This window comes from Vespula pensylvanica, chromosome 19 (genome assembly GCF_014466175.1).
Source record: "Vespula pensylvanica isolate Volc-1 chromosome 19, ASM1446617v1, whole genome shotgun sequence".
Taxonomy (NCBI): domain Eukaryota; kingdom Metazoa; phylum Arthropoda; class Insecta; order Hymenoptera; family Vespidae; genus Vespula; species Vespula pensylvanica.
Window position 1 is genome coordinate 1,763,968 of NC_057703.1, and position 14,516 is coordinate 1,778,483.

The window sequence follows — 14,516 nt, forward strand, 5'->3', positions numbered from 1 at the left end:
GAAAAAATTTAATAATAATAATAACAACAATTATTAATATACTATATGACTATGTTAAAAATATATTACCAATACAATTTTTATTAAAACCAACGATCAATTTCGTCCTAAATACCTCACAAAAATCTATTCATTGTTAAAGTAAAAAAAAAAAAAATAGAAAGAGAGAGAGAGAGAGAGAACATAGAGAGAAGGAAAAAAAATAAAAAATAAAATAATACCTTATAAAAATCCTCTGACGAAATTCGGATATTTTCAATAAAACCACGTTACACCAGCGTCATCGAAAACTACATAAACACATTAATACGAATGTCAATGAAGAAAAATTTCAATATAACATTTCTATACCAACATTAACAAAACTCTATGTAATATCTAATTTAATAAAATAATAGCAACAAATATATCCGTATAAAACTAACAGCCAATGAATATTTTTCATTCGATCGATTTTCAATCCAACACGATTTTAACAAAAAGCCGGAAATTCATTCTTTCTTCTCTCTCTCTCTCTCTCTCTCTCTCCCTCTCTCACCCTCTTTTATTCTCTTTGACAATGTCATCGTCATCTTCGCTGAGACGTTCGAGTCAGAGGTGACCACATCCGTGCACCCGTTCACAGGACTGATCGTGCTTTGGTTTAACCTCGATCCACAAGATCAAATGTAACCACCCTTGTACGAACCCTGGCTTCTGCACGGCGTTCTTGGCTAGCCGAATCTCTCTGGAAATTCGGAGAATTCCCTGGCGAGACGGCCCTCGATAGTAGCAACGGTAGCAGCCCTCGACGTCGCCCTCACATCTCCACCCTTACCCCACCCTACTCCATCCCCATCCCTATCCCTATCCCTATCCCTATCCCCATCCCTACCGCTACCGTCGTCGTCGTCGTCGTCGTCGTCGTCGTCGTCGTCGTAGTCATCGTCGTCGCCTCGGGGTGCGGCCACCTTGAATATTTTACGAAAGTCGACAAAACGATTCTACGAGGAAAACCACAAATTCCAACGAATTTTAACCAAACCCCTCTTGCTCTTTCCCTATCCCTCCCTATACCCCTCTGATCCCACTCATTTTACACCTTCACTCTCCCGATCACCCATTGAACAAATGTTATTATTCCAACGCAAACATTATCGATTTTTTCGTTTCAATATTTCCAACATTTTTAATTAGCATAAAAAGAGGAAAAAAATTAGATGAAAAAAGGAGGAAAAAAAGAACCTTTTTTTTTTATCGTCCAGGGAATTTTGAGTATAAATGGGGATCGAGGGACGAGCGAAAGGAGGAGGTTGCTCCTCAGGGATCGGCTGTTGCTTCAAAGGGGGTGGAGTATTTGAATTTTTTGTTTTTCTTTCTTTCTTTTTTTTTTCCTTTATACTTTTTTTTTAACTCTTTAAATATAACCGGTTAAAACCGCGATATACGATTTTACGTTTAATCCCGTTCCACATTCTCCTTCTCCTACTACTACTGAAAATTCGCATTTCAAATATATTAATCCAGTAAACTATTATATAGCATTTTGAATAATTCTCTCTGCTTAATTATACCTTGATCGCAGGTAAAAGTCATAATGAAAGTTGTCGTGTACCAATGCGTATATTAAACGTTGCTGCCCCGTTTTACCTGTCTCCTGTTTAAATTATTAATTATGAATTTTTTATCACAATACATACATATATATATATATATATGTACCCATAATTTACGTGCTTATGTACCTACGGACAATTGAAAAACGTTGAAATAATAATCGAAATGTTATATTTACATTGAGAACAATAACATTGGGATACTCATTGAGTTCAAACAATCGACTTCCTTTTATATTTATTTTAAAAAGAGACGCGTTAAATTAATTGCTAAATAAATTTCCGAAAAATCATTAACACACACGTGCGTCCACATATGAAATACGAGAAGAAAGGCTTCGTTAATAATTTTCAATATATATTCCTATATATATATATATGTGTGTGTGTGTGTGTATGTATGTATGTATGTATGTAAAGCTATAGAATAGAAGAAAAGAGAAGAGAAGAGAGATAATTTTGACTGGATTGTCGTAATAACGTAGTAATCTAATTCGTAGTATGGGATTATGGCCTTCAGGCCATAGAATCTTACTTTACGTTCCTAAATTACAACAAAATCACGTTCGCGGAACGAACAAACGAATTACGCTTGCAAAGCTCGTTCGTCGTATTATTAATTGCATTGTGCAACCAACCACTCGATTCGATTTTCAAACGTTCAAATCGAACGATACCTATTATATACCACAAAGGGTGTGATACTAATTTTCCTAAACTAATTTCCATGATCGTAGAATGAAAGGGAGGCCTCGCTACTATGATAAAGAGTAACGAAATTTCTCTCTCTCTCTCTCTCTCTCTCTCTCTCTCTCTCTCTCTCTCTCTCTCTCTCTCTCTCCTCCATCTCTCTCTCTGTTTCAATCTCTTTATACATATATATATATATATATATTCAGATAACTTCTATTCATTTACGGAGTAATTAACCATTAGTTAAATGAATTTTTTTTTATATCATATTAAAACAAAAGAAAAGAAAAGAAAACCCAAAACGAAAAAAAGATAAAAAAAAAAAACAGAAATAGTCTATCTTCGTGTCAAATAAAAAAATCTATCAATATATCATCCAGATAACTTCTACTCGTATATAATACAATTTCGTCGGTTAAATGAATTTTTCTATTGTGGTATTGGAAAAAAAAGAAAAGCAAAGCAAAAAAAAAAAAAAACAGAAAGGAAAAACGAAAAAATAAATAAAACGAAAAATAGTCTATTCTTTCTGTTAAATAAAAGTCTGCCAAAATATCGATCGTTTAAGCGTCAAATATACTCTCACCCTCCCTCTCTACCCTCTCTCTCTCTCTCTCTCTCTCTCTCTCTCTCTCTCTCTCTCTCTCTCTCTCTCTCTCTCTCTCTCTCTTTCTCATGTACCTTGAAAATCTTCAACAGCTGTGGGAGATATCTGAACACAGAGACGACGCAGCGTCTTTCGAAAGACCAAACCGCATTCCTGCAAAATCTGCATTCGATATCAAGCCATTGTCTTCCGTGAGAATTCTCAGAATATCACGTCGTTCCCTTTATTATACGACTGAAAGCAAGAGCGAACTAGAGAGAAACAGAGACAGAGAGATAGAAGAAGGGAGAGAAAGAGAGAAGACGGAAAAAGAAGAAAAAAGAAAAAAGAAAAGAAGAAAAGAGATATCGAGAGGCACGATATTCTCCTTTCCTTCCGTGTTATTCGCGCGGAAACCAATTTCCGACTCTAATTTCAGACGGATTATCTGGTGTAAACGGCACGTTGGCTCCTCACTGGCGTTCCCTTTCGTGGATCCTACGACGAGCTAGTTAGCCTAACAGCGTCTGGCGAGTATCCAGCCCTTGGATCGAGTTCTTGTTCCTGTTTTGCTGCAGCAGCTTCTCTTTCATGCCTATAATCTCTCTTTCTTTCTCTATCACTCTCTCTATCTATCTATCTATCTACCTATCTCTCTCTCTCTCTCTCTCTCTCTCTCTCTCTCTCTCTCTCTCTCTCTCTACCGTTCTTTCATTCTTTCATTCTTTCATTCTTTCATTTTTTCATTCTTTCTTTCTTTCATTCTCTACCACCTTCTTTATTCATTTCAATGGTTCCTACTATGGTTAACACGAGACTATTAAACTATCATTTTATACGTATATAAATGCGTTGAACTCAACAATTTAAGCTTTATCCATTCCACTGTTATATCTGTTTTTTATCCTCGTCTTATTTTCTCTTTTTCTTTGCTTGTTTTTTTTTCCTTTTCTTGCTTTCTTTATTCTTCTTATCGTTCCTGCCTTTCATCTTTTTCTCTTTTCTCTCTCTTTTTTTTTTCTTTTTTTCTTTTTCTCTTTCTTTCTTTCTATGAGGCTGGACTATTATAATATATTACTTTATACGTACTATTATATATATATATATATATATATATATATATACATACACACACACACGCTTGACGATACAACTTGACGATTTAAGTTTTCTCTCTTTTCTTCCATTATCTCGTAATTTTTTTTTCTTCCTCTTGTTCTTCTTCCAACTCATGCCTATTATCATCTCTCTCTTTCTTTCCAAAAGATTCGACTGTAACTCTTATTAGATTTATTAGTTTATACAATATACAGACAACTCGACGATATAAACTTTCTCTCTTTTCCTCTTCTATTATCTTTCGTTTTACTTTCTTTTGAAACACGCCTATATTTCTCTTTCTTTATTTCTTTCTACGATTCGACTATGATTAACACCAAACTATTATATTACATTACATATGTATTTGCATGCTATTTTATGATTTAAGTTCTCGCGTCCGTCTGCTATTATCTCTATATCTCTATCCTCTTCTATTTCTTTACTCTTGTCGAAGACCCACGACATTTTACGCTACGTCGAACCCCGTACTTCTCAAAGAGAGATGAAGGAATGGGATTGGCTGGGGTTCCCCCTAGCGGAATGAATTCTTGCACCTACTATACCGTCTTTCGTCTCTTTTCTTTTCTCTCTCTGTCTCTCTCTCTCTCTCTCTCTTTCTATCACTCTCTCTTCTTACTTTCTTTATATCTTTTCTGTCTTTTTCTTTCTTTTTTTTATTTTTTTTCACCCGTTCGTGCTCCTACCAGAGTCATATTCCTTTCTTTCTTTCTTTCTTTCTTTCTTTCTTTCTTTCTCTCTCTCTTTCTCTCCTTTTTTAGTAGATACTCTCTTCCCGTATTCTTTCGTATTCTTTGGAATTACAAATTATGCAAGTCCTTCGAAGAGTTCTCAAACGATGAGTTCCCTCGGAATTACAAATCGCACGTCCAGACATTCCGTTCATCCTCTTTCTCTTTCTATTTGTTTCAGTCTGTCTTTCTGTCTGTCTACGAAGGACGAAGGCAGAAAGGATAGAGTTATAGACGAAAGGGAGACTACTCTGTTGATTTAGGCACCGACGAACTCCGGTAGCTTGGGACAAAGCAGTGTCGGATCAGATTTAGATTCCTTTCGAGTAGACGATGCGTCTAGGATTACGACGATGATAACGCTTCTTTTGCTGCTTATCCACGATTTACGATCGGAAGTATATGTTCTCGAAAGATTTTTCATTACAAGGATTAATTTGAAACCCTTCGATTGAAATTGTTATCTGCTAATTGAAATTGTTTTATTTCGACCAAGAAAAAGAAAAAAAAAAAGAAAGTAAAATGAAATAAAAATACATTGATTTATAGCAAGTATATTTCGAATTAGAATTTCTATGGATTAGATATGATAATAACAATAATAATAATAATAAATTTCTATATTTTTAATATCTTTTTACTTTAAATGATCTCTCTCTCTCTCTCTCTCTCTCTCTCTCTCTCTCTCTCTCTCTCTCTATATATATATATATATATATATATATATATGCATGTATATCCGTATACTAATATGTATACTAATATTAATGATCTTTGACGATACTAATGCCACTTAATTAGATAACGATTAAACGCGAATAACATCAAATTCGTTCATTGATTTAGTTACTACATTTAAATATTTAAATTCCATCCGAAATAAATTTCAATCCTACTCATCGTAATTACAGTCAATTAAATTAAAAATACTTTCATACCTTAAACCTTATTTAACTATTCCTTATCAAGTCCGTTTGACTTTTAAACAAATTTCTATACGCGATGTAAGTAATTATTACAGATCTGTATCTTGTTATCGATACCATTAAAAAGAGAGGAAGAAAAGAAACAATTATAATTAAAAAACAAAGAAGAAAGTACGAACAAACGAACTAATTGTAAAACGAACCAGCCCATTGATTCATTATTCAACGTGTTAATAAAGCACCCATTCATTCACAACCATAAATCGTCTTCTTCTTATAGAACAAAAAAGGACAAATCTGATGACCCAACAGAAGAGTATAGAGAGAGAGAAAGAGAGAGAAAGAGAAAAAATGAAAAGAAGAGGAAGAGGAAGAGGAGAAAAAGAAGAAGCAGAAAGATGAGTATGAGTGGGAGGTAAGGGAGGAGGAAGAGGGTGGCAAAGGGGGGAAATATCAAGGAGGTGGTGAGTTGGGAGATGCGGCTGCAAGTACCCTTTCATTCCATGCGACGCGAGCCGACGCTCGAAGAATGCACAATGGAACCTGATTTGGCAGCGATCCTGCTAGCACACACATAGATTCGCACTTCTATGAAACCATGGTCTCAAAGACGAGAATCCACTCCATACAACAATATGATACCGAGCACCACTTAGCAGAGGGGTAAACACTCGACGCCTTTTATTGCATTTGCGGGAACCTGCAGCGTGAATGACGGGAGGGAAATAAAGAGAAAGGGAGGGAGAGAGACAGAGAGAGAGAGAGAGAGAGAGAGAGACTGCAGTAGTAGTAGTAGTAATAGTAGTAATAGTAGTAGTAGTAGTAGTAATAGTAGTAGTGGGTGCCTAAAGGCGATGAAAGGATAGAGGAAGACAGAGACAGAGATAGAGAAAGAAAGAGACAGAGCATAGGTCGATATCAGTGCTACGTCACGTTTCTACCGGGTGTCGCATTTCGAATACAACGGAGAGCCAAAAAAAGAGAATAAATAAAAAGAAAAAGAAAAATGAAAATAAAAAGAGAGAGAGAAAGAGGGAGAGAGAGAGAGAGAAAAAAACAGAAAAAAATACGCACACGCGAAAAGAAGAAAATAAAAAAGGGAGAGGTGGGTGAGGGGTGGGACTGGAGTGGGGGAGGATTGGGTGGGAACAAAAAAGACACGGAAATTCGCAGTGGCACACAGGAATACAGGTGGATGGGTCCAAGCGAATGGGAATTCAACGTTGAACGCTCGTCAATGCTTTCGTCCTGCGTTCGTAATTACGACAGTCGGAGTACGAGTTTTACGACCGTTTCAAACCCCCTCCTCTCCCCCACTCCTCTTCAACGACTATTCCCCTTCTCCTCGTACCGTTAGCCCCTCAACACTACTCTTGCTATCTCTTCCGAAACCTCTCTCTGTCTCTCTGTCTCTGTCTGTCTCTCTCTCTCTCTCTCTCTCTCTCTCTCCCTTTCTCTCTCTGTCTCTCTTTTTCGGTCTGTCTGTCCGGCCACGTTTGTGACTATTTCGCGTGTTTTACGCCCGTTATTGTGACGACACGACAGCCGAGAGTGTGTACGAGTGCGAGAATTAAAACGTCGATTCTCGCTGTGCCGCTTTTTTCGTCCCAAACCTCCCTCCCTTCTTCCCTCCTCACACCACCCCATCCCACCTTCGAAAGTTCGACCACTCTCGATCTCGAAACTTCAATTGAAAAGGGATAGGGATATGCGGGAATTGAAAAAGGCCGAACGAAACCATTTCCTACGTAGATGGATCTTCGTAATAATGGTAATTATCGAAAGAAGATGGATTATTCAATAATAGGTATATACGTGCATATAATATGTATGTATGTATGTATGTATGTATGTATGTATGTATGTATGTATGTATGTATGTATGTATGTGCTCGATCCCACGAGTCGTTTGTCCGTCGTTATAATTTGTCGTTGAAATTTGTCTTCTTTTCTCTTTTTTGTTTTTTTTTTTTTTGTGAATAGATATTTATATGATTTTGTTTTAAATGAAAAGATGAAAGTACGATGATTCTAATTTCCGCGTTATGAGAGTTGGTCACTGCATTTATGCGATATAATGATCGCTTTAACCACCGTTCTACGATACTACGATGAGTTTTCATCGTGCTGAAGTTACGATCATATATTTTTTTTTTCTTTTTTTTTTAGTTAGTATAACTCTTCGAATTATTCCCAACGTTCGTACTCTTCATCTTCATTTATACAATTAGTTAATTAATTAATATATATAGTAGAGGAAAAAAGCTTTTGATTTGAAAAAAAATTTTTTTTTTCTAACCGCGCTCGTGATATAAGTGCATTGTGAATATACGAAAATAATTATTATAGTGCAAAAGAAAAAAAAAAAACGAATAAATCGAGGAGTACGTTTACGTTTACGATTAAGGGATTAAATTTCAAACAATTCCACTGCATTATAATTTTAACCCTTTGGACCATGAATAAAGTTACAGCTGACGTGACATTTAATTCAGTTAATAATAAAATAAAATTGAGACGAAAGAGGAAACAAAAAACCGTCAAGAAAAACATATTATTTTTGTAATATTATTCAACATAATAATAAAAAATTCAGTCATTCTTGATCGAAATTTTTTAGGCTAAATTATTTCTTCCAGATTGCATCGTTACAATCTGCTAAAAAACTGTCGACTCGAAATTTACGAATAATTACAATGTACAAAAGAGTTAAACAAGATTAAGAAAAAAAAATCTTTTCACGATATATTTCCCTCTTCGTTTTCTTGTTTCTTTTTTTACTTTTTAAAATTTTCTTACCGATAAATATCACGGATAGGATATTCACTTGGAAGCAAACCGTTGCTTCGTAAAGATATCGAGAGAGAGAAAGAGAGAGAGAGAGAGAGAGAGAGAAAGAAAGAGAGAGAAAGAGAAAAGAGAAAGAAAAAAAGAAAGAGAGAGAAAGAGAGAGAGACAGAGAGAGACAGAGAGAGACAGAGAGAGAGAGAGAGAGAAATATCTCGATGTTTACGCGAACGCGAGCACAGTTTGGAGTATGCACTCTCTTACACGTGAGTCGTTTCGCATGTTGAAAGATCTTGGTTCTCACGGTAAAGCAAGGTGAATAACGAAAAGATAGATAGAGACAGAGAGAGGAAGAGAGAGAGAGGAAGAGAGAGGGAGAGAGAGAAAGTTAAGAGAAAAGGGGGAAGGAAAAGATCGCATCCACTCTCTCAACGGACTCAACTCGAGATACACTCCCAAAGACTTTGGAACTTTTAAGAAGCGCTTACACAACCGGATATACCTTAGCAGTCCTACCGAATCTCCACTTTGCGTATGTTGTGATCTGTAAACTTTTTCTTTCTCGACTTTTTTTCTTTCTCTCTTATTTTCTATCTCTATCTCTCATTCCCCTTTTTTCTACCCTTTCGTTCAACCTTCGAAAAAGAGTTCGACCTTAACGCGACCTCTTCGTGGTTGGACAAAGAGGATAGAACTTTTAAAGCTCTTCAAAAAAAAAAAATAAAATAAAATAAAAGGAAAAAAAAGAAGAAAAAATAGCTTCTCTCTTTGTGAACTTTCTATTAAATAGAAAAAAAAAACGAATCGATCGATAATATTAATATTAATAATAATCATATTGAAATTATAGTGCAGTACCCTTTCGAATTACGTTTATCGATGTTAAAAGCTTCTTCTATCTTTCTCTTTTTTTTTCTTGCTCTTTCTCTCTCTCTCTCTCTCTCTCTCTCTCTCTCTCTCTCTCTCTCTTTCTCCTACAATCTCGTTCTCTTTCTCTTTCTCTTGATCTTCTTTGGACCAATGAAATCTCGACAAATCAGAAGGAGCCACGAAGCGACGGCGTCAGTCGTAAAAGCGTATCGAACTTTAACTTTATTACCAGTCTTTTTAGAGAACTAACTCATCACACTGCGAGTATCGTTTTATGTCACTCTCATTGAAATGATAATTGCCCATGGAACGTATCGTCTAATATAATTTATAATAGTAGAGCTATAAAATAGAAATTTATAATATAATAATACTGAACGTGTCAATAAAGTAATCATTTATTTTAATGAAATTAAGGAAAATAATTGAAATAATTTTTATATTGGTAAAATTGCAATTCGAGATAATTTCTATATGAACGTAATTGTTCGTGAACAATTTTTTCTAACGCACTATACCGACGTATTCATTATTTTTTGATTTTTCTTTCCTTTTTCTCGTATATCATTGCACCTAGATAGCTCGATTCTTTTTCTTTACTTTTTTGTTCTTAATTTGTCATTAAATCTAAAGCATTTTTTTCTTTTATAACATTTATGTCCGATTAAATAAATATATTTTCTTCAAACATATAGGACGAAAACATTTACCTATAATTCTATTTATTTTGCAAAATGAATTTTTAATCGTACTGAAATCTAATATCAAATTAGAAATGGTAAATCATTTACCATTTCCCATCAAAAAAAAAAAAAAAAAAAAAAAAAAAAAGAACTTGTCACATACCACTCAAAATTCCATCAGAAGGAACAATTACTTCAATTGAACTTCAAATAAAATAACTATATGCAACTATAACAATAACCATAACAATGAACATAACAATAACAATAACAATAATAATAATAATAATAATAATAATAATAATAATAATAATAATAATAATAAAACCAATAATTCGATAAACCATTAGAAGATCCAAATTGATTAGATAGATATACCATTCGTTTTTTTTCCTTGTCTTCTTTTTTTTTTCGAATAATCGAAAGCAAACTCGATATGGGACAAAACAATTCGAAAAAATGTTGAGTGTGATGCTCGTTCGGCTCTTAATCGCCGAGCAATGGCGAAGCGGTCAACGAGAATAGAAAAACAAAACAAAAAAACAAAGAGAGAGAGACAGAGAGAGAGAGAGAGAAGGAGAGAGACAAAGAGACAGACAGAGGGTAGATAGAGACAGAGAGTGTAGTATGTGTGTGTAGGAGTCGAATTTGAAGAGAACGCTATGCCAAAACGAGATGATAGAAACTCTGGGGCCAGTTTCGCTGTGCGTTTTCCGTCTAACGCGATGCGACGGTTCGTTCGATCACTTGTCAAATCGTAGATCAACGAGAGGACGAAGTAATTGCATTTGCATGTAAACTCAATGACACCTTCCCTCTCTTTCTCTCTCTCTCTCCCTCTTTCTCTCTTTCTCTCTCTCTCTCTCTCTCTCTCTCTCTCTCTCTCTCTCTCTCTCGCTCATACTCATACCATTTCCGTTTCCCCCCTCTCTACCTCTATCTCTATCTCTCTCTAACTCGTCGCTTCAACACGGACGCAAAACGTTCGCGTATTGCTCTCGAATAGAATTTTTCGCACGAAAGTCCATCTACGAGAGAGCTGATAAACGTGGAACAAAGCCGCGTAAATTCAATACGAGTTTACGACTCCCTCGACTGACATAACGCCAACGAGATGTAGACCATCTCTCTCTGGCTCGTTACGTCGTTACACAAATGTAAATCGTATTACTGAACTACACTCTACGTCTCTCTCTCTCTCTCTCTCTCTCTCTCTCTAGTTCTCTATTTCTCTCTCCCTTTTGACGAACCCAACATTATTTTTCCTTATTATCCGACGCCATTTTTGATGATAACGAACGAACGAACGAACGAACGAACGAACGAACGAACGGGACTCGCGCTTTCATAAGATTTATCGTCCCACGAAATTACCTTCGGATAGAAAAATTGAATTTGTCGAGAAATTCGACAGAAAAATTCCAATTTTGTTCGTAAACCGTTCCGTATACCTATATACATACACACACACACACATATATATATGTATATATATATTCTATCTCTATCTCATTCTCTTTCTCTCTCTCTTTATCTCTCTATCTCTCTTTCACTTCACTCACACACACATATACATACATACATACAATATAATACTTTGTAATCTCACAGAAATACGTATGTATGTATATTCGAACAAATTAAATGCCATTCGCGCAAACAGTATTACGGGATAGTAGCGAATCATTAATTATGTTATCGGACACCAATTTCGCGTAAGGGAAAACGCAACTAATTATTGGAAAGGGTCTATCCGATCTCGCGTGGCAAGGCCTTCGCATTATGGCCTTCGTGGAAAATTAGTCACCCTAGTAATTTGTTCAAATTGTCGATGAAATCGAGCCGAGCCGAGCAGAGCTGGCTGGCGCAATGTGTAAGCGTACGTAAAGCTACGGCCTGACGCATAATTCAAACGAACGCCACACTGCAAAAGCGATCTCCGCGTAGGGGCCACGTTTGTTTCGTTACGTTACCGCAATAGATGTATATTGCCTGCCAATACTTATTCGTTGACGTGTTATGTATATCTACATGTATACATATGTGCGTATATGTGTGTGTGTATGTATATATGTATATTAAGATAAGGTATCATCGATAGCTCAGGAATAAATTTTAACTTTTAGAATATTGATCGTTATCGTACCGATTAATAAGGATCGATCGATCGATCGATCGATCATATAATACAAATTTGATACCTTCCGTATTAATGTCCATTATATTTTGTGTTATGTATGCTATATTTATTATTGTTTATATTTTGTGTTATTCTTTCTCCTTTCGTATTACTAAGTCGTTGTTCATATATATGTGTGTGTGTATGCGTGTGTATCATTTAATTAAAAATATGACGATTTCGAATCCATAAACGGCAAGTTATTCATTTATATTATACAACTATGACTAATACGTGTAAGTACTATAGATAATATTATTATGCCGATTGTTGTTCTTTGATTTCGTTAATATCATTCTAATAATTCATCAACGAATATCAGTAATATTAATTAAGATATAAAATTTCATTTCGATAATTCATATATAAATTCTATTTATTATGATCTACCTTTTTGTGATCGTTAATGCGTCGAACACTTACGACGTATGAATAATATTAAATTAATCGTTCGAAATTACGAGAACTAATGAATTAAATTTCAATTTTTCTTTCGGGCTTCTCTCCTTTCTTTTTTTCTTTTCTTCTTCTTCTTCTTCTTCTCCCTCTTAAATCGTCGCTACTATTTAATCGTCGCACGTAATTTCTTATAGTTGCGATGGAACAACGATAGATATCCTAAAACGATCGATAATAATACGAAAGAATAATCAAACTGCAATTTACTCGTTCGTACGACTCTTAAAAATTAATATATCTTAAATTCCTTAATTTCGAGCTTGTTAAAATCGTAGTAACGATTCAACGCAACTAAATATTAATAATACTAATAATAATAATAATGAAGATAAAATTATCGAGAAATAAATAAATAAATAAATAAATAAAATAAATTCTACCAATTAACGTTAATTAATTATAACTTACGATCGATCTATATTCAATAAATTTTATCCTCGAATTGCTTTTTTTTTTATCGTGTGTTCTATTTTCTCTTTCATCCCTCCCACCTTCCTCGTTTATATTATTTCGCTCTTTGATGTTTTACCTTGAACCGTAAAGATCATCGTTTTCTATCGATAACATTCGTTTATTTTTTGTAGGAACGTGACTAATGTTCCGAAACGTTAACGTGGCTGAGCCGGCACCCGAAAGATATCCAAGATGTGAAATTCGCGTAAGAGAAACGATTCGTAAAATGGCGCTTACTCAGGCTGAATCCGGAATCCTTCACGTGGATGACCACCATCGGCATCAGTACCATCACGATGAGGTTTACGATGTGGAACACCATTCCTGGGCCATGAGATATGATATCCTGCGGCAGAAAATAGAGATATATATATATATGTCTGTGTATATATGTTTGTATATATATATATGTGTGTGTGTGTATATATGTATATATACACAAGTTACGATCGAATGCCACAGGCTACTAGCGAGTATTCTTTGTCGTCGTTGTTGTTGCATCTATGAGAAAGAGAGAGAGAGAGAGAGAGAGAGAGAGAGAGAGAGAGAGAGAGAGAGAGAGAGAGAGAGAGAAAGAGAGAGAGAATAGAAAGAGGAATAGAAAAGATTCTGACCTAGATGGATATTTAATATTATCCTATTCTTTATGCCAAATGATCCATAAAAGTTGTATCACGGTAAATGACGATGTAAAAATTGAAAAATTCTGTACTACGTGATCTAAATGAAATAATTTTGTTCTATTTCCCTCTTGTGTATTATCTATTTTCCTTTAAGACGATTTTATTATCATATCTGTATCGTTTCGATATAGATTTAAATAATTTTTAATACGTATATATTGTGTAAACGTTATAACGAATTGAAATTTATTAATTTAAAGATATATCTAAGAAATAAAAAGAGGAAATTATTTATACGTACATGATAACGTTGAGAAGGTCTTGCCGGGACGAGAGCTTGTATCAAATTGTTACAAGAACTTTCTAATATGAATGACTCATAGGTATTACTCATATTTATGACTTTTCGGAAACAAGAAGGTCGAGTTGGAACCGAACATGTCTCATCACGTTATCAAAACAAAACAGATAGAAGTATATCATTGTAATGGTATCCTTATGTTTTGGTTTTGTTTACCTTCTGCAGGTCATTCATATACGTATTATGAATGTATAATGAAATTAACTAAAAGTATTTCTAAATTTTCTATTAATAATAAATTTGATAAAATAACTGATGATTTAAGGAGTAAAATATTGACAAAAATTGATAAGACGAATTTAATTTGGTAAGAATTTGTTTATAAAAATTGTGTATAATAAATTGTTAATTAACAATTAAGAGTTGACTGAAAAAAATATAAAAATATTGCCCTTGAACTTTTAGTTCCAGAGATATCCTCATTTAAATAAAAGCCGTGGTTATTAATAAT

The 14,516-nt window shown here is 34.7% G+C and overlaps 1 protein-coding gene across 4 annotated transcripts in view; it reads right to left on the reverse strand.

The window, feature by feature from the left end:
* LOC122635863 (diacylglycerol O-acyltransferase 1) overlaps positions 1-14,516 on the reverse strand; it is a 132,541-nt gene that overhangs the window by 51,060 nt on the left and 66,965 nt on the right. For all 4 annotated transcript variants that reach the window (XM_043826542.1, XM_043826541.1, XM_043826538.1 and 1 more), the window contains one exon: positions 13,319-13,427. In XM_043826542.1, coding sequence (XP_043682477.1) covers positions 13,319-13,427 — 109 coding nt within the window. The remainder of the gene's footprint in view (positions 1-13,318; positions 13,428-14,516) is intronic.